The sequence below is a fragment of the Melanotaenia boesemani genome, chromosome 12 (genome assembly GCF_017639745.1).
Source record: "Melanotaenia boesemani isolate fMelBoe1 chromosome 12, fMelBoe1.pri, whole genome shotgun sequence".
Lineage (NCBI taxonomy): Eukaryota > Metazoa > Chordata > Actinopteri > Atheriniformes > Melanotaeniidae > Melanotaenia > Melanotaenia boesemani.
This window is the reverse complement of record NC_055693.1, coordinates 15,553,596-15,581,546: the sequence shown is the minus strand read 5'-3', so window position 1 is coordinate 15,581,546 and position 27,951 is coordinate 15,553,596. Positions and strand designations below refer to the sequence as shown.

The following is a 27,951-nucleotide window of genomic DNA, read 5'->3' as shown; positions in this document are numbered from 1 at the left end:
AGTGAGGATCCCGCCCTGTAATGACTGTCAGAAAACGTTTCTCCGGAGATGACTGACTTCACACACGCACCCAATTTTTATTAAGCCACGTTAAAGTGGAAGATGCACAACAGGGACCGGGCCGTCTCGTTCCAGAGTCTGCCGGCTTTGAAGCGTCTGGCCTGAAGTATACTGCGGCTTGTTTCTCAGTTGGTGAGTCATGATACACCTGATTGCTAGCTGACTATATTTTTTGGCCCCTTTACTCGATGAACCATCATAGTCTGTATTGCTTTTATGGTCACAGCGCTTGCATTTACATTTTTAACACAGATAAAATAAAACTTAGCGGTGCAAATATTTACATGTCAAATTAGCTAGCTAGCTAGGTGTTTCCAAAAATTTCTCGGTTAATTTATATTGTAAACTGTATCAGTTAGCTAGCTGTGCACAGATATTATTGCTCGTCTCTTAGTCTGTGCGGCAGTGCTATTACATCCACTCTGTTGTCTGAGGTCATGCAGTTACATAACTTCAAACCCTCTCAAACCCTCTCAGTGTGTGAGAAATCTGGGTGTCCTTTTCGACTCTGAGCTGAATTTTATTTCACACATCAGAAATGTCACAAAGACAGGCTTTTATCATCTTAAAAACATCGCCAGAGTTCGCCCATTTCTCTCTCTTGCCAGCACGGAGGTGCTAATGCATGCTTTTATTTCCAGCAGGCTAGATTATTGTAATGCCCTGCTCTCTGGTCTTCCCAAAAAGTCTATTTCTAGTTTACAGTTACTGCAAAACTCGGCAGCACGAGTTCTGACGAGGACCGGGGGGCGGGAACACATTACACCGGTTTTAAAATCGCTGCATTGGCTCCCCGTGTGCTTCAGGATTGATTTTAAGGTTCTCTTACTTGTTTATAAATGTCGTAATGGTCTTGGGCCTTCTTATTTATCTGACTTGTTTTCAAATTATGAGCCCTCGCGGACCCTGAGGTCCTCTGGTACCGGCCTTTTAACTATTCCCAAAGTTAGATCTAAAACACACGGTGAGGCCTCGTTTCATCATTTTGGTCCTCAACTGTGGAACAGCCTGCCAGAGAGCCTCAGGGCTGCAGAGACTGTTGATGTTTTTAAGAAGAGGCTCAAGACCTTCCTTTTTAGTTTAGCCTTTTGATTTGACTTTATTCATTTTCTGTTATTTATCTCATCTTATCTTATCTTATCTGTCTCATTTATCTATTTTATTTTATTATATTTTATTATAGCTTCTTAACTGTTTCCCTATTTTATCGTTGTTTTAACTGTTTTAACATTTTTAACATTTTTAACTCCAGTGTTTCTTTATGGGGATCCTAAACTCTGGGAGTCAAGCCTGCTTCGTCTGCCCTCTGCAAACATGGCTTGACTGGCTCCTGGTGTAAATGGGTCCCCAAAAATGCCGTTTCCTCACAGCAGCGCCAAGCCAAAGACAGATATTAAGAGTTTGTGTGTGTGTGTGTGTGTGTGTGTGTGGATGGGTGAGGGGGGGGTGGGGGGGGGGGGGGTGGGAGGTGTTTAATCTGTCACATAACTGGGTGTGTAAAGGGCTTATTGTTTTTGTTCTGTGATTTTCTTTTTTTTCATTTTAATATGCATTTATACTATGTAAAGCACTTTGTGTTGCCTTTGCATGAAAAGCGCTTTATAAATAAAATTTGATTTGATTTGATTTGATAATAGTAGGCTTCACTGATGCTACAGTCACAGACCAAAGAGCTGCTGTAGCCAACTGTTATTTGGCCACAGTTCATATTGCATCCGCTGTCCCATCATCTGTTGTAGTGGCGGTGTCAGTCAGATGACACTGTCAGCTTCTGGGCTTTGTTGTGTGTCCACCCACATGGTACACACTCCTGTGTCTAACAGCTGTCTGCAGAAATGCACAGTTTTATTGCACTTTCATCTTTATTAATGAGGAAGTGAGAATGTACATCTTGTGCTATCTGGCTACCACAAATTCTTTATCAAGTGAGTAAGCATGCTTTTTTAAATATCCTCATTTTGTTTTCTGGCTGCACACACAAAGAGCTATGAATTATATTGCAGCCCATTGGGCTACTTTTGTACAAATCATTGTGGGATTGAAAGCAAGAAGATGCAATTTGCTCACTAAATCATCACAAATTTTCATTCAAGTGAAGTGACTGAAGACTTTTAAATATAATGCAAATGTCCTGCAAAATGGGTTATTGAAACATAAAAATCAACTAAATTTGCAAAGCACAATAATGCTCTGGCTATGTACTTAAAAAAAAAAAAGGGACCATATAAATTTTTGCAAAATCCAGAATAGGACATGACCTCGGTATCCATCAGTTCCTGGCCAGTAATCAGCAGGCTAGTTTTATTGATCTATAGTATCTTATCTGATATTTACATATTACTGTTAATGTGTACTGTATATACTAAATAGTTACTTCGGAAACCTCTTTACCATTGCAGCATGTTTGCACCTTTAATATAGCTTGGTTAGTGTGATATTCACTAGATATTTTAAACCTGCACACCCAACATTTTACCCTGTCCAGAGTTGTTTTTCACTGGGTAACTTCTTAACTAAGCAGAGGAGAAAATCTCTTGTGTGTACTGTGAAGCTACTGTACTGCAATGATCAATATCTGGAATTGGGTTGCGGGGGCAGCTGCCTAAGCAGGGAAACCCAGATTTCCCTCTTCCCGGCCACATTCACCAACTCATCCAGAGGGATCCTGAGGCATTATATATGTATATATATATATATATATATATATATATATATATATATATATATATATATATATATACATATATTATAGACACATATATAAAGACATTTGTCAATCTGGAGCTATGATGAAAACAGGTCATCTGACTCAGTTGACAGTTCACTCAACCTAAGATTTCTTTTAACGCTCAACCAGAATTCGTCAGTAGTTTTGACCCTTGGTTCAAAGGGTAGGATTCAATCCAAGCTTTCACTGTCATGACATGTCATTTAATCTATTCCAAATATTTATTTATGACACATGAGCACACAGAAAACCTGACACATTTACAAGGAAAGCAACTGTAAGTTTACATAGTGCTCACTGCAATATTATTTAGACTTTCAGTGTTATATGTTATTTATTTACACACACACATATATATATATATATATATATATATGCTCTTGGCTAGGATACAACTATTAATAGTGAAAACCAAAAGATTTTGATGCCAAAGTTTTTATTTATGATGATGATGATATTTTATTAATTATCCCATAACAGTTTGCCAGGGTGCCTTCAGCAAGCATCTGTCTGAGTTCTCCCTGTTAAAATTAGTTGATTTTGATTATATTTCCACAACTTTTTAGTGCATTCCACATACTTTAATACCACTGAGGTCAGGACTTTAAGAAAGCCATACCAAAAGCTCAGTATGAGTCTTCTTTATCCAAGATGATCTGAGGTTATGCTGAAGAGCTCTGGTTTAGTCTGTCGTTGTTGTTTTAATTTAATTTGAGCAATTTACCATTTCTTCTTCTATAAAAGAGCCCCAGAGCTGATTAATCATGATTAATGTCCTGTCAAGTGTTCTTGGAACTGAATGCCTTGATTCTGCACATAGCTCTTGTTATTGAAGCAAAACAATTCAGTCCATCTCATCTCACCATGACATTTCCCTTGGAAGGTTGATTTTAGAAATCCTGGGACTTAGTCAACTTTGAGCACTAGATTCTTACTTCAAATGAAAAAGCAGAGTATTAAAAATCCATTAAAGCCTGATTTTGTCACAGCTTTCATGTCCATAATCCATAAAATACCTTCATTGATGCACTTTTTTTTTTTCTTTTTCTGCATTGTGCACAAACTCTGGCATTCTTTGTGTCGGCTCCTCTCCGTGTCCTGTTGTTCCGTGAATCGTGATGGCTGACAGTGATCAGCTGATCTGCTTCTCTGTCACTAATATTATCTCTCTTGTAGTGTTTGTTTATCATTCAGGTGAGAAGGAGGAATTTAGTGGTTCATGGTTCATACCAGCACATATTTTCCCCAAGGTATTGTTTTTGGCAGGACCCTTCTCAAACACAGAAGCTGACAGGTGGTAGAAAGGATTTATACTTTAGGTATGCAGGGGCAGGTCTCGAAAAGCTTTGAAGTGGGGCCAGGTAGGAGCACTGGCCAGGAGAAGCGGGGCACAGATGGGACTTTTGTGTTTTAGCAAGATCATCAGTTTTATCAGAGTTTCTTCATCAATGTTTTATGACAGATATTATCACCTTGTGATGCTGAATGAATTCTGCATTATGATCTAGAACATGGCAGACATGATGCAGAACAACATATAGAAGTGCATTATATGCTGCATTTACTTGGCTGGCTTGCATATGCATTACAAATTAATTAATCATGATTAATTATTGTAAGCTGTGATTAATCTGATTAAAAATGTTAATCATTTGACAGCCCCAATTTCTGTGTATGTGTGTGTATATATTTTTTGTTTTTTTCAATGTATTCTATGTTCACTTGACAATTAAATTAAATTGATTAAAAAGCTACTTCGATAATCCCCAAAGGGAAATATAACTTCATTAAAAGCTCCGTAATTTCCTTTTAACTTGTACAAGTGTTACATCAGCGCTTGTAGCCACATCCTTAAAATGCTTATTTCACCAGCTTTTTGGATCATTCATGTTACAGGTTCCAGTCTCTCAAATGCCTTGATGACTGCAGCTCTTTCATTTGTTTATGTGTCCTTGATAAGATACTGCGTTGTTATTGGTTCATGGAAGCCGTTGAAAAATTCCCGGCAAGATGTCCTTGCAAACTGAGTTCATGCGTCAGATTACATATTTCACATAATAGATTGCTTTTTTTCCAGATTATCTCAAGGTTCTTTTCACTCAGTGAGTCATCACCAAGAAAAAGGAAGTTTTTAACAAAGAATTGAATTTAAAAAAATTCTATATAAATCCCCAAAGGAACTAAAAACAAGAAATTACTCAACTCTTCATTCTTCATCAGAGTGCACTCAGATTAGATTTGCCTATTTTCATTCAGTTTGGTTTAGTTAAGATCTGCACAATGATTATTTAATTAAGTTAAATTAAATTAAAAAAATAGTTTATTTTAAGATTTATTATTTACTGTGGTTTCCTTCCATGCATATTTGGAATCTGCAAATGACTCAAGGAACTAATTGGTACATAAATTTTTACTGATTATGAATCTGTCACAAGACTGATTATTTCCTCATTTCCTCGATGTGTTGGTGGTCTTGTTCTTAGTGGTAAAGCCCTCTTGGCATCGCTGCAGGACTCCAGATGTTTTTTCTCCTGTAATCCTGCCTTCCTGATGCGCCATCTGATCAACATGCTGTGTGCATGAAGTCTTTTTGCAATGCAACTAACAGTTTAATACATCATTTCAAAGTTTGTGTTTATCGCCTGTGCATTATTCTTGTATCTAAGAAAAACTACTAAAAATGCTGATATAATTCTGTGAATGCTTACAGAAAATGTAAAATCATTGAATGTCATTTTAGATCTTTGCTGCAGACAAAAGAGAAGCAAAGTGTATCCTTATGATTGTTTGTGCTCAGTCCAGAGCTTGTTTTTCTCTGGCAGTGCATGCTGGGTCACTAAACTTGTTTTAGGATTCCTTCCTCCTTAGACAGGTCAATCAGCCAAATGCTGACTAGTCATGAATAAGGACATTTGTATCCAATGCCTCAGAGCTTGTGTATGCCAGTGAACAGAGCTAATTGGCTAATTTCATTTGTGATAAACAAGCCGCAGAGACAGGCGGATAAAGATGCTTACTTTCTGTCTTCTTCCTCTTTTTTTGTAGATGTATTGTGCTGAATATGTTGCGATCAGACTAACCTAACATGGATCCTGAGGAGTTGGACCTGCAGAATGACTACCGTTACCGTAGCTACGCAGCAGTCATTGAGAAAGCGCTACGAAACTTTGAATCTTCAAGCGAATGGGCAGACCTCATCTCCTCCCTTGGCAAGCTCAATAAGGTAGGATGATGAACAGAGATGCTGTCAAAGACTTCCTCTGGATGTCTTTTTTCTCTTAGGAATTATCAGTGCGACAGTCAACCTAATCGTATCTGTGTTGATGTTTTTAGAGGGTTGTGTGGGTTTCAGTTATCTGTTGTTGTGGAAGGTTTTGCTTCTAGTTTTCCCCACATGTACAGCAGTGTTGACTTTGGAGTGCCTCTGTGTGTTATAGGTACAAAAACTGGTCTTATAAGTACACAAAGAATGTGAGTGAGGGTGAGAGGTGTAATCTCATAAACAAGGATGACGATATGAGCTAAATTTTGTTCATCATGTGTTATATTTATGTGCATATCTTAGTGTTAGATATTTCTGCCATATTGGCACGTCATGTAAAATCTTTGGTAAACTGCCAATTCAGTTAGTCTTTTCTTTCCTCTCTCCGTCTGTCAGGCTCTGCAGAGCAACCTTCGCTACTCACTCTTGCCCAAGAGGCTGATCATAGGGAAGCGTCTGGCTCAGTGCCTGCACCCGGCTCTCCCCAGCGGTGTGCACCTCAAGGCTCTGGAGACCTACGAGGTCATCTTTAAAATCATAGGGACAAAATGGCTGGCCAAGGATCTTTTCATTTACAGGTAAATGAACTGTCTCAGATTAGTTTCTGCAGCAAGGAGAATGCTGGCTTAACTCAAGCATCTGTTTTTTTTTAATTATTAATCTATTAATTTGTTTATTTTTATTTTTTTGTTAGCTCTGGCTTGTTCCCACTGTTGGGTCACGCAGCCATGGCAGTAAAGCCTGTGCTGCTCACGCTGTACGAGCGTTACTATCTCCCACTGCAGAAGGCTTTGCTTCCCAGTCTTCAGGCATTCATAACTGGGCTCCTACCAGGCTTGGAAGAAGGACTGGAGGTCTATGACAGGTAAAAAATACATCTTTTATCATGCACCAGAGGCAGAAACGGTGTAGAAAAGCTGGAGACAGACCTTTTAATTTTTTTTTCTGTGTGTTTTAAAGCAAAGTCTCACTCGATGTTAGCTGTTGGCAAGCACGTCAGTTGGTTATTTTAACCAAGATTTACCACAAAGTAAATGTTTCCCATGACTGGGTCATTGCAACCTCTAGTTTCTTCTCTTTTTTCAGTCTCTGCTGTAGATATGTTGCTGCGTTTTGGATTGTCACTTCGTTCCATGACCCAGCTTCAGCCAAACCGCACCAGCTGTATAGATAACATCATATTTTAGTCCTAAAGATTTTGGTATATAGAGGAGTTAATGGTCACCTCAATGACTGCAAGGTGCCCAGGTCCTTTTCCTACAAAACAAGCCCATCATCAGCCCTCCACCACTGTGTTTGACAGCTGGTAGGAAGCATTTGTGCTGATATGACCTGTTATCACTACATGTGATACTTGAAATTATGATGTGAAATCTCCACTTTTGTCTCATCTCTCCAAAATACATTGTTCCAAAAGTCATGTAGTTTGTTCAGATGCAGCTTTGCAAACCTAAACTCTGCTCCCACTTAGAGAGGAGACACGTTCTTCTGGTAACCCTTTCAAGCTATAATTTTTCAGTCTTCTTCTAGCTGTACTGTCATGAACTTTAATGTTAACATTCTATGGCCTGTTGAATCTGAGATGTAGTCTTGTTTTTTTTTATTTTGTTTTGTTTTGTTTGTTTTAAGCGGTTTCTCAGCATTGCACAGTCTGACCTTGGGGTGAATTTGCCGGGGTAACCGCTTCTGGAAAGATTAGCAACTGTCTTGAATATTTTCCACTTCCGTGTAGAACTATAGTTTCCATCGTTGTTTGGAAATGTGCTTACAAACCTTTCTGATTCACTGATGATCAATAAATCAAGTGCATTTGATTAGCTGCACCCAGCTAGTTTCTACATTCTTGGTTCTTGGGTGTGTGTTTAGGGTGTGTTTAGCATTTCACACACTGCCTCTGCATGTTGACTTAGTTTTTGTTAACCACAAACAATATAATGATGTTGTTTACATGTGGCTGCATTTTCCTCACTTAACGAACTGAAAAGAATCAAATCAGTTTTTGTTTTATGTCTTGGTATGTAATCAGGAAAAACTATTGTAGCTAAGGTAATATCTAAACTTAAGTAGGTGTTGAGTTGTTGGGCCTCACAGGATCTTAAACTGGCTTATCAACATTTGAATCCTGAGCTTGGAGATAAAGTTGGTGGGGATTTTTGGTGGACGTGTCCTTTAGTCTGTGTTGATGACTTCTCTCCTCTTTGTCATCTCCCATTGTCCAGGACCGACGCTCTGCTGGTCAAGTTGTCATTGTTAGTGGGTCAGCAGGTCTTTTATGGAGCGCTGTGGGGTAGCATGCTGGTAACTCCCATGGTCCGACTGCCGGCCTCTGTCTTTGTAGTCACCCATTTTGACCGCATGGCACCACTGAGTCAACAAACACACATGTTGGGCTATGGCCACCGTGCAGTGGTGAGTGCCTGTTTTTGTCCTGCACACACACTTTGGAGCTCATTAAACATTGTAATTACTGACAGTTTGATCCACTGTGGTCATGTTTTACATCTCTGTCTCCAGGTGAAGTCAGTTTGCCTTTCTCTGCAAGATTCAAATGTCTTGGTGCAGAGGAACATGCTTGAAATCTTGCTCTACTTCTTCCCTTTTGCCACATGCCTGGTAGGTACCCATATACATGCACCTTTTCCTTTTTATTGCTTCAAATACAATGTTCTCAATGTCTTCCACTGTTCTTTTATGTAAAAGAAAAAAGAAAGATTTGTTTACAACCAAATTCCTGATGATAAAATTTTATGGATTAGTCTGCATTCAGATTGAGAGACAGTGCTGTCTAACGAGCAGCAAGATAGATATAAAGATTACAAAAACAATTAAGTATCAAACAAAATTAAACCATTTTTCTAAATACCAGAAATAAGCATCTGTATTTCATGTGCTACCAAATTGTTTGTTGTAAATGTAAATGTCAGCTAGATTTGACCATTTTGGTACATTCAGTCCAGTGATTGAATTGAGATTATTGGGTTAACCCATAAAACAAGATATCACTGACTCCCATGATCCATCCCCCAAATTATGAGCTTTAAAACAAATTAATTTGTTTGGTTAAATGTTATTATGACTGACACAAATGATGGAGAGAACTAAAAATATTAGATTTAGGTTATTTAAGGAAAAGCAGGAATTATACTCTGTCCTACAGTCTATGTTGGCCATTGTTGCCGTTCCCAACTGTGTCAGTTTTGTGTCTATCATGGACAAACGCCGTAAACCTGAGAATTTTTCACTCATGATGTTTGGAAGATGTAATGTCTTAATTGGTTAACCTATCCTGTGATATCATTTGTACACTTCTGCAAATCACTTGAAAAATAGATGAGTGCTTATTATAGGATTTAAATGTAAGATAAACAGTTTCTTTTAATAAAAATAGGTTTTGACTGATTTTCAGGATATTTTTAAAATTTAATTTTTTTTATCTTTTAAGCACCAGACACTGGGTTTCCCCTCACTCCCGATAGGATTGTCAGCCTGGTCAACATCAGGAACTGTAACATTATGTTATTCTTATAGGGTCAGAGTCACATACTAGAACATATTTAAACCATTTATTTTTAAAAAAATTAAATATGTTTTGTTTTTTTGGAAAAAGTAAGCTAGTCTTAGCTTCTTTAGCAGAAATAACCTCTTGTGGTACTTTACCATTACACATATCTCTGACATCAGCTACATTTTCTTACTGTTAGGGTTTTACTCCATGCACAGTTACTTGAGTTGCAACATATTGAAGTGTTTCCTGTCATGTACTTCTTCTGCAATATTTCAGCTGAAGTCAAATCTGGCTTCTATTTCTCTCTGTTTTAAGGTATACCTTGGTGGATGTTCTTGAGTGTTTAGGATTGTTATTCTTTTGAAAGATCTACTTTTTGGTTCTTTAAGATAATCTAGAATTAAATGGCTGCAAGCTGCACAGTCCCTTAGCAGTGAAGCAACCCAAACCATAACACCTCCACCACTGTGTTACACTGCTGGTATGAAGTTGTTATCCTGAAAAGATAAACAGCTTATGTGGCCACAAACCTCTTTCATTGATTATTCTTTTCAGAACATTTTATTCTCCAAAACTTGGCTTTTGTCTGTTCTATAAGCTGATTAGTAATCTGTAGATTTGCTCTAATGTTCTTTTTTGGAAATCTTGGTCATCTGGGTCACCATAGACTACACCAACTGCTGCAAGATTTACCTCCAGGTCCTGGGATCAGGATCATAATAAAGAGAATACAAAATCTTATATGAGAGGCTTTAATGAGGCATGATCAATCAGTGGTTACAGAGATGTTCTTGTTGTGTGTTCCAAATATGAAATCACCTGTTACAGTTCCATGGGTCTGATAGTGTGATTAATTTCCCACAGTTTTTATGTATGTAGTGACTATCCTTTTCAATGAACATCCCAGTCATCCTATCAAAACTCTCCATTTCTTTTTCGTTTTACTTGGACAACTTTTACTTTATATGTTCTTAATTTAGGACCCAGCAGACCCCAATGTTGCTTTGATTGCCGAGGACATGATTACAGTGGTGTCTGCAGCTTCCCTCACTCTACTCAGGAGAGACATGTCCCTCAACAGGCGTCTCTACGCTTGGCTCCTAGGTGGCTGATCATTAAAATATACTTAATTCATGCATCACAAACTTTAATATGTAATACACCTGAAGTTTACCTGCTCTTGTTATTCACTCCATTATGTCTGTCTTTGTTTGTTTTCAGGGACAGATATAAAAGGAGGAATGGTGGCACCACACCCCACCCTCTCCACCACCATGGAGGAGCACACATCGTTCTACTTCAACACCTATTCTAAAGATTTCCTCGTTAAGGTAACCAGCATATAGTGGTTTTTTTGTGTGTGTGTTTTCACCTTAAATTCAAAAGTTTTTCTATAAGAAATTTTAGGGGAGAAGAACAGTAGCACTCAGTCTTATTGTAATTATGAATTATCTGAATTATGAATCTGAAGCCAGTAGTTGGGTTACTTTGCATAAAGATAGGAAGACAATAACAAGGGAAATAATTGTACTCAGTCTATCTTAAAGGTACCAAAGCCAACAACCACCTGTAACGTTTACTAATGTGTTATATGCTAACTTGTGTCTGAAAACAACATAATATGGTTTTCTAGTGGGTTTCTTTGAAGCATTTTTTCTTTAAGAAAATTCTTTTTTACACTGCCTAATTAAGGTTGGACCATCTTTGATGTGCATTTCCATCCTGTTTGGAAAGTTTGAAGACAAGTTTGTCCTATTTCAAGTCAAAATGTCTTTGTAATATTGATATTATTGATGTTGATACTACCACAATGATGCATTTTCAATATATTGTGCAGCCTCAATATTTAACTAAAATGTCATAATGTCAAAAAAGGAACATATACTGACTATTTTCTCATTTTGAGCAGCGAATGAATGGTTGTGACGTTGTCCTCTAAATCCCATCTGCTTGTGTAGCCAGTCTAATCCTCTGATAAACAGCCTTAAACAGAAGTCTGATGTTTTGTGCTTGAACAATACGTTTGAACAAGACTGTTTTTCTCTTCATATCTCTTCTTGTGTCTAATTGCAGGCTCTGATCAACATACTCAAACAGAAGGATGTGGACAGTAACCCAGAAAGTGTGATCCATTACCTTAGGCCTTTTCGCATCATTGTCAGTCTGCTTGATAAACCAGAGATAGGTGGGCAGCACTCAGCAGCACAGAACACAAATACCTTAACATGCTAACTCACTTCACATGTTTCACTGATGATTCCATTATAACACACTCAGGTCCGGCTGTCTTGAGCTGTGTGTTGCTGGAGGTAGTTCGAGCTTTCCACAGCTACTGTCGGGAGGTGTTGGGGGAGGAAAACACCATTAATGTAGGACTCTCAGGCAACCAACTTGCCAGGTGAGGGCAAAACAGATCAAGCATTTACTGTAAAACTCAGCATGATAAATGAATAAGTTATTTTTCTAACTTTTCTTTTTTTGTGTGTGTCCAAAAAGGAAAAATTTGCTCTTTTAAATGTATTAAGAATGACTTTGGCTTGCCTTTTTTCCTTTTACAGTAAGATAAAAGAGAACAAAAATGCATCAGAGATCATAAAGACGATGAACATGCTCATCAGCTCCATGAACAGCGAATACCTGTGGGAGTACATGACTCAGCGTTTCTGCACATCTCTCAGGTATGCCAAGAACTCGTCACCCTTAGTTGCAATGAAAATTTATACATGCAAAATGTTGATACTTTCAGGTAATTCGGTGCCAACTCCATAAAAAAAAAGAATAGATTTTTTCCAAATGAGCCGGGACTGTAGGAAAAACAGAAATACTTGCAAATCATATAAACCAATAAATTTTTAATTTGATGCACCCAACACATTTCTAAGGATGGGTTGTGTTCTTTGAGTTTGATTATGTCTTTTTTTAACATCTCTGTGTTTTGAACTGATGAAACCTGTTAATGTAGTTTTAAAAGTAATTTTTTTTTATTAATTTCCAACCAGTCCTGGGCCTCATTTATGTTTTTTTTTGTTTTTTTTTTTAAATAATATTATATACACCTCTCAAGCTGCATCAGTCATGACTGCAGGCAGGACAGTTTAGCATGCAGATTCTTTGCTGTGGAACCACGTTCTTGTATTATGTAAAAAATGTTATTTGTTATTATCTTGCAGACTTAAGCCATTAAAAAGACAGCTGCTCCAACATTTGTATTTACAATTAAGCATTAATGGTGCCACCACAAATTAACAAATTGCTCATGCCATATCCACTAAAACGCTGTTTAATCTAGAAGGAATAGAGTCTGATTTCCAGATTTCATCAGACAACCAGACAATTTTTTCTTCCACCATTGTCCATCCAAATTGAGCTTGAATCCAGAAAATGTGATGGTGTTTCTCACTCTTTTCTTATGTTTTTTTCTTTCTGTGAGGTTTTATTTTCATTTAAATTTGCTCTCAAGGATTTTTATTTTTTAGCGGTACACAACTTTTCAAGTCTTAGTTTCCCCTGCCCCACCTTTTCTGAATGTGCTGCAAGTATATATTGAAAAGAAAAAAATCACAACTTTTAAATAATGATTTTGTGTTTTTTTTTTGGGGGGGGGTTAAAGATGGTATTTAAATTACAGCAAAATCATTTGCATTTTTTAAGTTTAATTTTACAGCGTCTTATTTCTTTTCAAAGCAGGTTTCATATTGACAAATGCTAAAAATTAGCTACAACATTAAATTAAATCTCCTGTTTGCTTTCAAATGTCAAATAACAAGCATTTCTGATTTTATTTCTCTGTTTTTTACTATAGTGACAAAGATGATCCATCCGCACCTCCTGAACCTCCTGCTCCTTCTGTCACAGAGATGTCCAACCTCATCATTTTCCTGCTTGATGTTCTTCCTTTGGTAATCGACCAACACACTTACACATAAGTAGCTCGTGGAGTTCCAAATATTAATATAAACCTTAGTCTGTTTTATACGCACACTTGGAAAAAATCCCATTCTCAATTATTATCCGGATCATGTTTGTGTTTTCTCACAGGAGCTCCATGCTGACATCCAGTCACATCTGCTCCCTGAGATGCTGGGCACAATGCTGCAGACCCTGTACCGCCACATGGACTCTGTTTGCCTTGAAGATGTCACACAGGGGCTGCGTGCATGCTTCAAGGTTCTGAGTAAGATCCAGATGCCTGTAGCTTACATGGATGTTGATGCAGTAGCAAACACAGAGGAGATGGCATTACAGTCTCCAGAGAACGAAAGCTCAAAGACACAAGTGAGGCATTTCCTAGTTTGTGCTATTGTGGTTTCTTTAAAATCAGAATATATCTCATTATATTAATTTTATTTTATATAGGATATGGAGACTGAAGGAGAGAAAGATGGCATAATTAATGGACAACGAGAAGATGAAGAAGAGAGCCGAACTGGAGGAGGTGAGGCAGAGTCTGCAAGTGGTTCTTACTCAGCTCTGAGATCTGAAGACAGTGGACTGGGCATCAGCGCCTCACCATCAGAGCAGCATCTGCCACTGGGGATGAGTAAGGGAGCTGAGGGGTATGGAATTAGCAAAAATGGTGAAGGCGTGTGGAGAAGAGGAGGCAGCATAGACACCATGTCACAGTGTCTGCAGGACATTCTGGCCTTTATAACCACGAGGTAAACTTGTAAACCAGTTGAAGCTGAACTGTAACAGTTCCTTATAAGAGTTTCTAACTCACTCCTGTTGTATTTCAGATTCTTATTGGTGCAGGTGGAGGATGTTAAAGGACCTGATGAAGAGCTTCAGTGTAACCAAAGTCCTGCCTCTCTGGATCAGAATATACTGTTAGGTGGAAGAGAAATCAAAAACAAATTGACTGAATTGTTTTCTCCAAATAAACTGAAAGCCAAAGCCTCCACTGAAGCCCAGCTTCCAGCCTCACCCACTGCAAAGAAAAAGGGGCATGGACATTCAGGATGTCTGGACTGGGCAGCAGGGTACATGCCCCGCGGAAGAGCCGAGATTTCGGAGGCATGTCGACAGGCCTTTGTTGCCACCTGCCACCTTCTGCTGGAGTGCACCACCTTCCCTGTCTACCTAAGTGAAGAGGAGACTCTTGCTCTCTATACAGACATGTTTGGTCACACAGGTCAGCACATGAATTTATGAATTAATAATATCAGCTTCATGTTTTAACCCAGAAAAAATAAATTGAATCTTTTTCTTTGCCTTAGGTGGAGATGTTGATAGTCTACCGGTGTGGCTGAGGTCCTTGATGACTCTGTGCTGCATGTCTAGGGACTACAACATTCAGCACACTGCAGTGGCTTCTTTGCTGGAACTCATTAACCACTCCCAGTCCTTAGCACTGGTCATTCAGGACAAGCACAGACGTTACCAGAACTGTGACTCCAACCCTCTGAGTGGGCGGCTGCAGATGGTCACTGTTCCCCCTATCTATCCAGCCCTGCTTCATGCCGTAGAAGAAAGCACTGACTTCTATCAGGTCCGATTATAAAAGGAACCTGTTTGTGTAAATAAAAACTGCTGTGTAAATGTATTCAAGATGTTTGTTTTTGCTGTAACCCAGAGGGTGTCCCAAGTACTGTGGAGTCAGCTGGACACAGAGCGGAGAGAGCAGCACATCTCCTGTGTGGACCTGTTTTACAGGCTTCATTGTCTGGCTCCATCAGCATCCATCTGTGAAGACATCATCTGCCAAGCACTGCTGTACAAAGACAAAGTATGTATGCCTGCAAACTTGCTGGGTGACGACTTCTTCGCACCCTTACAAATTTTTTCACATATCTGAATATGTTAAACTACAAGAGTTAAACTGATGTAGTAGAGTAGGCAATGTGACAAAAAGAGTAAAGAAGTCAAAGCTTCATGTGATTGTCCTCAGGCAGTCAGGCTGGAAGCACTTCATCGCTTCACAGTGCTATGGCACCTGACCCGGGAGATCCAGAACAACAGGACCATGTCCCACAGTCGCTCTTTTGACCGGTGAGTACATAGTACACACAGGTGAGACAAATTGTGGTCAGTGTTATTTGTATGATCTTAATTTAAATTTCCATTCATTCTATCTCGGTTTTTATCACAAAAGTAAGAAATAATAAGCACGATAAGTTGGTTCTCTTCAATATTTTTTAGCTTAATTTTGAAGTAGTTCAAGTTCAAGTTCAAGTCATGTACCAACATGTTACTTGCATGAATGGTCATATGAAAGATGAGCTGTGTTGTGGAAATCTCTTATATCTGGCGGATAAGATGAAGTCCAAATTGTTGGATTGTCTTTGTATGTTTCGTTCTTGCAAGAAGGAGCAGTTCAGGCACAAAACATTTGAGAGAAGAGCCCGACAGCTCAACATGCTGAAGCTATTAATAACACCATACACACCCTCGGGACAGTCTGACCCCTGGGGTGATAAAACTTTCTAGCAAAACAGTACTATCTAGTGTTTATACATGAAGCTTTTACCTGCATTTTGAGGTCTCGGTGAGGATCTGAGAGGTCAAAGAAAAGATGGTCAGGGAGATACAAAAAAAAAACAAAAAAACAATTTGAATAACAAAGAAAGAATAACTTATCAAGAGTTATCAAATGCATATTACTTAGTTTAATATTCTACTTCTACAGCTGTTTCTTCTTTTAGAAACTACACACGACTAGTCCTCAGACATGAAAGAGTAAGCTCAACACACCCAATAGAGAAAGAGTTCTTGTGGATCTTTTTTCTGACACTCAGCAAGAACTTTGTAAACTTTTGGCATATTCGTATGTTGATTTTGGTGAGGTTAACAGAAAACCGATCTAGATGAGCTGCTTCTGATATGTGTTCAAAGACCTTTATAGTGAACATGGGGAAAAACCTTTGGAAATTTTTTTTCTCTGATTAAATACTTCCTCACTCTCTTTCTGACTCATCAGCCCCAGTATGTTTGAATCCAAATTAAATGCACTCAGAGGTCTGCTGGACAACTGGCAACTTATTTCTTATGTGTTTGTCTCAGGTCTCTGTGTGTTGTGGTGGACAGTTTGACCTGCACTGATGGCTCAATAAGTGCAGCAGCTCAGTGCTGGCTGGTTAGAGCTCTGTCCCTTAATGATGTGATTCGAATCCTGGAACCGATCCTATTGCTTCTGCTTCACCCGGCCACTCAGCGCTGCTCCATTCAGAACATAAAACAAAATCTTACCGCTCGTAAGTGTATTGATCTGCCATGTTTCTTCTGTGTTTTGATGCAATTATTGCAATTTCAGTTCAGAATTAAACATTTTATTTTTCGTCTTTTGTTAAGCTGACGTGATCATTGTTTTTAAGGTAACCTGAAGAGTCTAAACAGCAGGACTCGAAGTTCCTCTAAATCATCTGGAGACACCGCAGCAGCTGGTATCACTACCTTTAATGTTCTGAACATTGTGGACCGAGAAGCTCTGTGGGCAGAGCTAGATAGTGGCCCAGAACTGGCAAATCCACAGGACATGTTAGTGGCTTCAAGGAGTGAGAGTGAAGAGACAGAAGAAGCGGAGGATAGGGAGGAGGAGGAAGAAGCTGAGAGTGAACACACAGAGTCAGCTGACACCAGCTGTGCCCAAGTATCTACAGAGAACTCCAGTTCAGGATCTGCTCCACACAGCAGCACAGAGGAAGGGGGTATGGTCAATGGTCTGCGGAGGGTAGAGTCCGAGCATACGCAGGCATCAGATTCACTGTCAAGTGAAGAAGAAGAGGATTTGGAGCTGGAAGCAATGGCCAGGTCGCGTCAATTAAAGCAGGAACGTGAGAAGAGAGAAGCCATAGACTCTCTGTTCCGCCATGTGCTGCTGTACCCTGTGGCAGGTGGCTGGCGCCCTCTCCTCCAAGGCTTGTCGCTGCTTGATAGCCTGCTGAGGAGCAGCGCTGAGTGCCCTCTAGTGGATGCCCTGACCTCCACTTCACTGGACACAAGCTCTGCTGCACATTTAAACCTGGTTTCTAACCTTCTACAGCGCCATCAACAGGCTCAGGATGGCAAATGCTTCTACAGTTGCCTGCTCTCCCCCTCGTCCATGCCTTCTGTACCCCCGTCACTGCTCATTGAACTGCTGGTGTCCCTGTGCCTACGATTCCTGCGATCTCATTATCCCTCCTATCTGAACCTGACTCCTCTTGACTTGCAGGGGAACAGGGAGGTTCAGGTGAAGAGTGTGGCTGTCCTGACTCGGATAGTGAACCAGCTCGGCTGCACAGCACGAGGACAAGATGGCAACAAAACAAATCTGGAATCCATCCGCAGACTCCTTTCAGGCTGCAAAGTGCAGCAAAACGCTCTGCTATCTCTGTCTGCATCTATGTACATTAGCCAGAAGGGAGCAGAAAAGGGAGCATCCAAAAGTGTGGAGCTGCTAGATGAGGAGGGAGGCCCGTCCGAGGAGAGTCTGGTGAATCTTGGTGCAGGAGGGGGACAGGAGCAATACCCCTTGCAAATAGAGTTACTCAAGCTGCTTCAGGCTCTCATCGTGCTGGAAAGCCATGTGTGGCCAGGTGGGGTTGTCCCAGCAGCAGGCGGAGCATCTGGCCAGCTTGGGGAGCTTCGTGAATCCCCAAGTGCCAGCACTCCTCTTGCTCGTGAGTGGCAAACTGCTGTCCTTTTCCAGCAGTCCATAAAAGCAGCTCAGTATGTCCAGAGCCACCCCATTACAGCTCAAGGGATGTTTGTTTCTGCTGCAGCCAGGGCTCTGCAGCCTCAGTATGGGTATGCCATGCACCCCCACTGGGTCTCCCTGCTGTGCTCCTCTCTGCCATACTTGGGACGCTCTTTAGGAATCATTGTGGCTCCACTCATCAGTCAGATCTGCAGAAACTTGGATGAATTAGTCAAGCTGTATGAGCATGATGGAGGGAAGACTCACCAGAGGTAGGCTGAATACACTTCCAGAATGAACCAAGTCACAGTCCCCATTTTACAGTCAAATATTCTTTATGTAGCTTCCTTTTCCGAGATCTTTATTTGTATATTTAACATCAGTATGAGCATCAATGAAAGTCTTCATGTTGGTCTTGATACACATGTTACAACGAGGAAGCTGGTGCACTTCAATAATTTCTCTAATTTTTCTGAAACTTAATCAGCTTGAGTGGCAAAAAGGAAAACATTGCTCCTGACTACCCTCTGACTTTGCTAGAGGGCCTGACCACCATCACACACTATTGCCTCCTGGACAACAAAAGAGTAAGAAATGGAGCACACACTTTTACAGATATACATGTGATATCTACAATGATTTAATACTGTCACTCTTTGCTGTCTTTCTCCACCAGTCCCTCGTTGCCTGTGATCCTGTGGATGTCCGCAATGCACGCAATGCTGTGATTGAGGCGCTGCCGCACATGCTCAATAGCATGGCATCGTTGTGGGGTGTGATCATGAAGGAGGAATTTCAGCGGCGTGCATCTGACTCTACACAGAGCAGCAGACACACTTATACTTCTGTCTTTTTTAAATGCCCCAAGGTGTGTGCATGTGTGGAGGTGTCATATATTATGCTACATGTGTTTCTTGACTGTGACTTGAGACTGTGATATACTGGATCTGTGTCTAATCAGATCCTGCGACAGCGGATACTGGAGTTTCTCCTTCCTCTAACCGGACCGTATGGGGTTCAGCTGATGGCTTCAGTGGGAGTGGTATGGAGCAATAGAAAGAGCAAAAGACGACATAAAAACAAAGTAAGAACTACAATGTGTTGGGAGAAAAAATGTTACATTAAATACGCTGATTGGCTTTGCGGCCAACATTTTTACATTCTGATTTTCCTTAGGTTTTACCCATGGCCAGTGAGTCTCGTTTAACCATTGTGGATTTGGTGAAATCACTCAACACCTTGCACACAGATACTATCTTACAGTTGGTCAAAGAGGTTGTGAAGAAACCACATCAGATCAAAGGAGAACAGGTACATAAACACATACACACACACACAGATACTTGTTGTATTCTAATGAATTTTTTTCAGTTAATTGTCTTTTCTCTCCACCAGAAGTCGACCCTGGTCGATATCCCTATGTTGCAGTTCAGCTATGCTTACATCCAGAGGTAAGTGCAAATACCTGTCTCATGTTTACCAAAATAGTTCTACAAACATTCCCTTTCTCATTCAGCTGCATATCTGTATCCAGTATTTCAGCTCAGGCTCTGCAAGAAAACATTGCTCCTCTCCTCAGTCTGTTACGAGAGTCTGTTCAGCTCAACCTGGCCCCGCCTGGGCACTTCTTACTGCTGGGGTCAGTTCACATCTCCACTCTCATTAGCAGTGATAATATGTGTATATTTACTCCACTCAAGTTTATGTTCTGCCACAACATCTGGAAATTATGTCTATGATTTTATTATTCTCCTGGTATTCATGATTGTTTTAACCTTAAACATATTTTCTTTGTAAATATTTGTGGGGAAGTGTGATGTTTAGTAACATTTGCTTTCTTGCAGAATCCTAAACGACTTCGTCAATAGGCTTCCCAACCTGGACAGTAAGAAGGACTCAAGAGATCTACAGGTGAGATGTGATGATATATTCCTTCTCCACAGATCTCAAGTAAATGGGCTGGTGATTAAGATTATTAGCAAGTGCAGAGAAGACACTTTGGTCATGTCAGGGATTAAACTGTATTGCAGGAAGTGACTCAGCGGATCCTTGAAGCAGTTGGTGGGATCGCAGGCTCATCTCTGGAGCAGACCAGTTGGCTCAGCCGCAGTCTTGAGGTCAAAGTGCAGCCACAGGTGTGCCCAGAAGCAGATGAGCCGGATGAAGCAGACATGGATGGAGATCACTGTGGTAAATACTTTATAACAAATTCAAGTGTCCCCTCAACTGCAATTTATAATTGTTGAAGAAAATTTCTGCAGGGGATCAAAACAACAGTCATTCAAACTAACCTTTAACATCACTCAAGTAGCCATGGAAACTGATTTTATTAAGGTTAATCTTCTGTGGATTGGTAAATAATTTTAACAAGTTGCAGACTTAAACATGTGACATGTAAAACACGCTAAATATTTATTCAAAGTTTATTTTCATTTCACAGACTGTCAGTGATAAGAGGACAAATCAAAATAACTAAATAAACGTGTAAAATGTCAACTCCTCACACCCTGTCATTTTCTGTGACATGGAAACATCCTGAACTTGATTTCTAAATAAAGTAATAAAGGATAAATAACCCAATTTATCTTGGAAAACCAGATTTTATTGGGGCCACAACTGAGCTGCCAGGTTATGTTGTAGCTGAAACTATTATTGAAATCTCATATACAATTGAGTCTGATGGAGTGGTACTACCTTTCTAAAAGAGTCTAGTACCTGATCATAGAAATAGGAATAGAGTGGTTGTAAAAATGCCAAAAACATATCCGAAAATTCAGAAAATCTGCAAAATTATGGGAAAACAAATATGAAGAATTTTGAAAAATAGTTGGTCTTCTCATCCTTATAATTACGTCAGAGTAAGGTATGAAGAAATCCAGCAACTTTTTTTTAATTTGCAAACCTGATTTGTTTAGATTATTGTATAATAGAATAAATAAGAGTGGACATGTTGAATGTGGTAAACGGAACAGAACATGGCTCTGTCATGAAGATGCTTACTTATTGTTTGTAATAGTGTGTGAGAACTGTTAACTTTCATTGTGTATGATCGTGTCCATATTTTGTACATATAAAGTTTTCCGTCCTGTTTTCTTTTTTCCTACAGTACGACATCTACACATGTTGCTCTTTCTGAACCATAAATCAAACCATATATAAAGAATACCAGAACTGATTAAGGTTTAATGTTATTTAACTTTTCCTTCTGTCTTATCAGAGTCAGTGGCTCAAGCTAGCACCATGGTGTCCTCCTCTGCTCCCTCAGTTTACAGCGTGCAGGCTCTTGTACTGCTGGCTGAGGTAAGTCTTTATTTATCTATTATTTTATAAGCAAATGTAATGGTGGATTAACTGATTTTAGTGTACTGATGGTAAAATTTAACACGCTTTTTCTGGCTTAGATCCTGGCACCCCTTCTGGACATGGTTTACCGTAGTGATGAAAAGGAGAAAGCTGTTCCTCTCATCTCACGCCTCATGTACTATGTATTCCCCTACCTGAAGAACCACAGGTAATTAATGCTACAGGGTTTTCTTAGAGACAACAGCTTCTGTTTCTCGAGAAACAGATTCAGGTAAATTGGACTTTTCCTCTTGTAGTGCCTATAACATGCCCAGCTTTGAAGCGGGTGCTCAGCTGCTGAGCAGTCTCAGTGGGTATGCCTACACCAAAAGGGCCTGGAGAAAGGAGGTCTTTGAGCTCTTCATGGATCCTCTCTTCTTCACCATGGATGTCTCCTGTGCACACAGGTTAGTATGTTTGTGTGTTGGATGTGCATTTTTGTTCTCATCAGTCACTACAATTTAATGAGACACACAGTACGTAAGGAGTAAGCGACATTCTGTCAAGACAGATGTTGCTTTGCTCTTAATTCAACAAAGACCTCTGTCTCTGTAGTAACATAAGGGGCCACAAGCCATCATTATGGTCTGTATTTTGTATTTGTCTTGTAATATGTGTATTGAATGGACAGGTTTTATTTTGCTCAGTAAGTGCAACAAAGTATTGTTGTATTTGATTTGTTTTAAACTGGATCCCAAACTTAGCTTGTGGACTCTGCAGAGTCTAATCTATGCTGTTGACTGTCCCATCGTCTCTGTAGTTGGAAATCCATTATCGACCATCTGCTGACACATGAGAAGACCATGTTTAAAGACCTCTTGAGTGAGTACACACTCATTGGAAACACTGTTTAGTCTGAAGATAAGAGATTTTCTAAAAGAATAGTGTAGTATGTCAGTAGGTTTTTTTTTAAATTATCAGTTCAGTTCAGAGAAGAAAGTTCAGTCTTGCAGAACCAAAGTGCTGTACAGTTCATACCAAAATACTGGAGGATGTCTCTTCTTGAGGTGATGCAAACTTAAATAACAGTATGTCCTAATGCAATTCTACATTTATTTGCACCTCAGGCATGCAGAGTGGCTCCCTGAAACTGTTCGCTGGTGCTGACCAGAAACCCATGCTACTGAAACGGCAGGCATTCGCCATGTTCAGTGGTGAACTCGACCAGTATCATCTCTACCTGCCACTCATTCAAGGTTGGGTACTGTCACTAGATGTTTGAAGATTTATGCAGTCACGTTTAATCCACACAGGATTATAGACATTAAAACTTAGCATGTTATCCTCCATTTTCTCAGAGCGTCTTACAGAGACTTTGCGTATGAACCCGAGCCCTGCTGTTTCAGCCCAAATGTTCCTGATGTTTCGTGTTCTCTTGTTGCGGATTTCATCCCAACACCTGACTTCTCTCTGGCCTATAATGGTCACAGAGCTTGTAAGTTACTTTTCCCTCACAAACACATTTCATACACAGGGTCTTCATGGTGTAAGGGACTGATTCAATTTGGTTTTCAGATACGCACTTTTGCACGTCTTGAGAAAGCTCTGCAGGCAGAGAAAGACATTTCAAAGTGAGTTCACCCTTTTATTCACAAATTGCTGTTTTGCTGACACCCTGCCGAATCTCACATTTTTTAATACAATGTACCTTGATTTGTGTATACCAAGGCTGGCTAAAGTGGTGCGTGGAGCCCTCGATAGAAATGGGCCAGTGAACTTCTCTCAGGCGGAGTTGAGCATGTACCTGTCAGCCTGCAAGTTTCTGGATACTTCCTTGGCTTTTCCCCCAGAGAAGATGCCACTCTTTCAGATGTATGGGGCTTGAGATTGCGCCTGCACTTGTAGTTAGATTCAGTAGCATTTAATCATTTTGTCTTGGTATTTTATTTTAACTTTTTGTTCATCATGCAGGTATCGCTGGGCATTTGTCCCAGAAGTGGATGTAAACCAGTACGATGGTCCAGAGAATGCACTGATAGAAGGTGAACAGGAATGTACACCACATGTCGTCAGAGTGCTGGAAGGGATACAGCAGCGCTTTGGGGTAAGATGCTATGTTTGGAAGCCTAAATGTCAATTTTGTCATGTCTTGAAAAGCTGTCTGTGCACGATGCCAAATATTACTGTTCTTCACAAAGTTGCTCGGTGGTGAGGTGGATCGTGTTTGTCTACATGGCCTCCTAATCCTGCACATTCTTTCAGTCTACAACTTCTCCATGGCCATTATTTCCTAAGGCTTTATTCAGACTTCCATTGTTTGCTGACGCTTTGGGTGGCAAGGCTTCTGTTCAGGCAAAGCAGGAAGAAACATGGTTTTAAATACATGTAATCCAGTATATGATTCACATTTGTCCAATTTACAATAACTGAGTTTATACTGTATAAGCAATTTCATAAAAAATAATTCCCTAGCTAAGGAAACCAACAGATTGCATTGAATCTTATCTACAATTCAGCCCCTCGCTTTCAGCATGCACAAGGTGGTGGGTAACAGCGGAAAGGAAAAAAACTCCCTTTTTACAGGTGAGAAAAGCCTTCAGCAGAGCCAAGTTCAGAAAGGTTGGTCATCTGCCTTGACTAGTTGGAGATTGAGAGGACAGGACAGAGAAAAAACACAAGTTAATGATAGTACTAATGTCCTATGTTTTTATAGTAGAGAGAGAAATGGAGGGCGGTGTTAAGTGCATCATAGGATGTCGCCCAGAAGTCTAAGCCTATAGCAGCATAACTAAAGGATTGGCTAAGGGTCACCAAGTCAGCCCTAACTATAAGCTTTATCATAATGGAATGTCCTAAGTGAAATTTTGAAAAGTAGAAAGAGCATCTGTTTCTGTAACCCAAACTGGGAGCTGGTTCCAATATCACTGGGGCAAAAGCTGGAAAAAGAGATAAAACTCTCTCGGTAGTCGCTCTTTTAGCTGCATTAGTTTTTGACATTTGTTGTTTTCCAGTGTAGTTAAGATTAAATTTAACTCAAATTAGGCATTCAAGTTTTGTTTTATATTATAAATGGCCACAACTCTTCTGTTTATTGTCTCTGCTGTTATAGATGCTGAATGGACTGAGTGAGGAGTCCACCACAGAGCACTTGGAGTTCCCTCTTCTCACTCAGCGCTCCCTGTCCTCCATCACCCAGCTTTTGCCTTTCTTGCGCATCCTTTGCTGTTCCTTCCAGGGCCCTCCACCTTGCAGCCAAACTATGTCCCACTTCCCTGTAGCAGACTACCCAGCAGCCAGTTCACACACTGTCCTGAAGAAGCTGGAGATCATCACTGAAGAAGAGTTCCTGGACTCCATGGAGAATTAAAAACTGAGCTTTTTGACCTGCAGGCATGTAAGAAGAAAAAATTAAATGGGCACAACTTGTGATAATGTCCTGTGAGCTAGTAAAAGATAAAAGGAAATGTTTTGGAATTTCGCTTTTTAATGTTTTAATTTGTGTGATCACCACATGTATACAGGTACCTATGAGGTGTTTTCACACTGAATCTGGACTGGAAAAATAAAGGGAGTTTATGGTCGTTGATCCAATTATCTTTTTAAATCTGAAAGATATGCTATACTAATTACAAATTACAGGGGAATGCACTTTTCTTGTCCAAGAAGGAGTTTCATCTCAGCTTCAGGTTATTCACACTTTTTCTCTTTATATGATAGTTGGCAAAAATAAACCATAAAAGGCAGTTAGGTAAACCAACTTTTTTTCTTGTCTTTATAAGGCATGCACCTTATAATAATAATAATAATTCCAGTGAAAGGTTTTAGTTTGACAAACATCAGATTTACTGTGAAGAATCTTAAGTCTTAATAGCTTTTTCTATTACTCTAATTAAGTGAAATCTGTATTTCAATGTTACATAAGTCTGTCTGACTCTGAGAATGTAAAGGCTAAACATCTTGTTGAAAATTTATATTGATTTATGTTAACAATTTTATTGGTAAATTACTGGAAATGCTTTGTGTACACCAGGAAAACCCATTGAAATTTCGAGTGTGCTTCAATATGCTCGATATTTTGGTGTTCAAGGGAAATTAGCCTTTCTTTGTAGTTGTTCGTGGATAGTTTTACAGCTGATTCTTGTTTTTTTTTCCACATGTCTGAACGTTTGCTTAAATTATTTTGGATGTTTAAAGGACCATGTCAAGTTTAGATGCAACAGAAAGACTTATTAAATAAAATTCAACTTAAGGTCTGTGTTTCTGCTTGATTTCTTGATTTGACTTGTTTATGAATGTATAGATTATTGTACAGCTTTATGGCTCAGCACTATCACAAACTATTTCTCTATTCAAAAAGAAATGTACAAAACCCATATTTCACTCCACAAAGACTCAATTCATTTATCAGTCCATCATCCACCAACAACTGTCCCTAAATCCACTGCCTCTGTCAACTCTTGAACCCTCCCCACATTGCCAACATTTTTCCAACTTTTTACTCCCTGATACGACTGAAATCTCCAACCTCATCAGAAAATCCACATCTCTGGTCAAACCCTGCCTCTCCTCTCTGCTCCCTTTCATTTCTGCCATCATCCACTCTTCACACGCCACTGGAGGTGTTCCATCACTTCTCAGAACTTCAGCTGTCACTCTAATATTGTAAAAAAGAAAAAAGAAACGGGTTCAGATCCCAATAACTACAATCATCTCCGCCCCATCTGTAACCTACCCTTCATTTGCAAAATCCTCAAAAAACTGTCACCTGCCAATTACACTTACATTTAACTCAAAACTCCCTCTATGAGCCTTTCCAGTCTGGTTTCTGTCCCCGCCATAGCACTGAAATAGCCCTCCTGAAAATCACAATCTCTTAATTGCAGCTGACTCGGCCTACTCTCCATCCTCATCCCTCTTGACCTCAGTACAGTCTTTGACACCATTTCACACTCAATTCTTCTCCCTAGACCCTCAGCCATTGGCATCACCCAAATCCCCCTCCACTGGTTTCACTCCTACCTCACAGGCAGCACTTAGTTCATAGAGCTCAAATCTGACATATCCAGCCCCTCCATAGTCATTACAGGTGTGCCCCAGGGCTCTGTCTTGGGGCCCCTTTTTCTTCATTATCCATCTTCTCCCCCTGGCAATATTATTCACAAATTCTATATCAACATCCGTTGCTTTGCGGATGACACCCAACTCTACCTTTCCAAGAGATATATGCTATGAGAAGTGCAAAACTGTTTGTATTCATGTTTTTTTTTTCTTTAATGATTTAGATTTGTAGGTAGAGAAGTCCTTTCGGGAAGGAGAAGCATTCACTGCACACAGCAACCAAGGAGTTAGTTGGATATTACTTCTCAACATGTTAAAATTTGTGGCAATCCAATACACTTTATTTATAAAGCACATTTTAAAAACAAAATCCTCCAAAATGCTGCACATCAAACTTTAAAGAAAAATTATGTTTATGTACATGAACATATAAAGAAGCATTTTTGGTCATTTTAAGTATTTTTATTTAAGTACTAAAACATTGTTTATTAGTTGACTCAGGGCAACACTGTGCATTTAGGACACTTTAGTATTGTTCTACAGTGTGGATACGTACTTGGTTGCAAAATAATGACCATAGTCAATTGTAATGCGTGACTGTGAGGACCCGGAAATTCAACCACACACAGCAGTTGGAATGTAGAAAAAAACAGATTTATTCAGCAAAGGGGCAAGAGTCCGGCAAGGCTGGAAGAAGCAGTCTAGTCCTGGAGGGGGGAAGGAAGAATGCTGAAAAAGTCCAAAATCCAGAATCATGGTCAGAAGGCAGGCAATGGTCAGAACACAGAGATGGATGGGACACTTATCCAAGAAGTCAGGCGAAGCTCGGGGTCCAAAAACAAAGCATGGGTCAGAATCCAGAAATCCAAGAAACCAGGCAAGAGGTATCCGACAAGGGCGAGGCAAAAGGGGTAATCCAAGTGCCAAAGTAGTAGGCAAACTGAAGACAACTGAATGCTGGATATCAACTTGGTGAGGTGCTGGCGATGATAATCTGGCAAAGAAGGAGAGACTGAAGAGGGATTAAGTAGTGCAGAGAAACCAAGCAGCAATCTGGGAAAACCAGGAGGGCTGACTTAGGCTGGTAGCCTGTCAGAGCAGGAACAAACGCAGAGGCAGATCTAAATCAGCTGATGAGCCCAGGCAGAGAACATGACCGTCAATATCTTAACTTTACCATCTACACAGTTAGAAAAAGGAACATTATATGCAATGTGAATTATAGAGCAGTTAGCATCATTCCCTCGGACTATAAGGACTCTAAGCTTGTAGACAGTGAAGACTATGATTTACACTGTATCCCCACATCAGGTTTAAAACACAATTAAGAGATGAAGGGTCAGTCAAGGGGTTAGTCAGTACAGTAACACATGTGTGATGCACGTGTATGCACTCGTCAGTGGATGAAGACCGACATCTTTGAAACTGCTTCCCATTTTCTT

The 27,951-nt window shown here is 39.9% G+C and overlaps 1 protein-coding gene across 2 annotated transcripts; it reads left to right on the top strand.

Moving 5' to 3' along the window:
• Positions 1-25,700, top strand: dop1b (DOP1 leucine zipper like protein B). Of its 2 annotated transcripts, none has more exons than XM_042001667.1 (38): positions 1-192; positions 5,834-6,011; positions 6,447-6,628; positions 6,745-6,915; positions 8,270-8,459; positions 8,565-8,663; positions 10,536-10,659; positions 10,777-10,886; positions 11,629-11,740; positions 11,833-11,953; positions 12,114-12,233; positions 13,358-13,454; positions 13,594-13,830; positions 13,912-14,213; positions 14,292-14,686; positions 14,772-15,043; positions 15,128-15,280; positions 15,443-15,543; positions 16,555-16,745; positions 16,866-18,441; positions 18,657-18,756; positions 18,846-19,037; positions 19,131-19,253; positions 19,346-19,480; positions 19,565-19,620; positions 19,704-19,808; positions 20,014-20,080; positions 20,200-20,359; positions 21,387-21,469; positions 21,571-21,680; positions 21,769-21,918; positions 22,272-22,333; positions 22,579-22,707; positions 22,810-22,946; positions 23,027-23,082; positions 23,180-23,323; positions 23,423-23,555; positions 24,561-25,700. In XM_042001667.1, the coding sequence occupies exons 2-38, from the start codon at positions 5,874-5,876 to the stop codon at positions 24,816-24,818; spliced, it is 6,891 nt and encodes a 2,296-aa protein (XP_041857601.1). In that variant the 5' UTR covers positions 1-192; positions 5,834-5,873; the 3' UTR covers positions 24,819-25,700. The 2 variants fall into 2 exon arrangements, with proteins under 2 accessions (XP_041857601.1, XP_041857600.1); XM_042001666.1 differs by having other exon boundaries at positions 19,541-19,620.
• Positions 25,701-27,951: the final 2,251 nt, after the last annotated feature.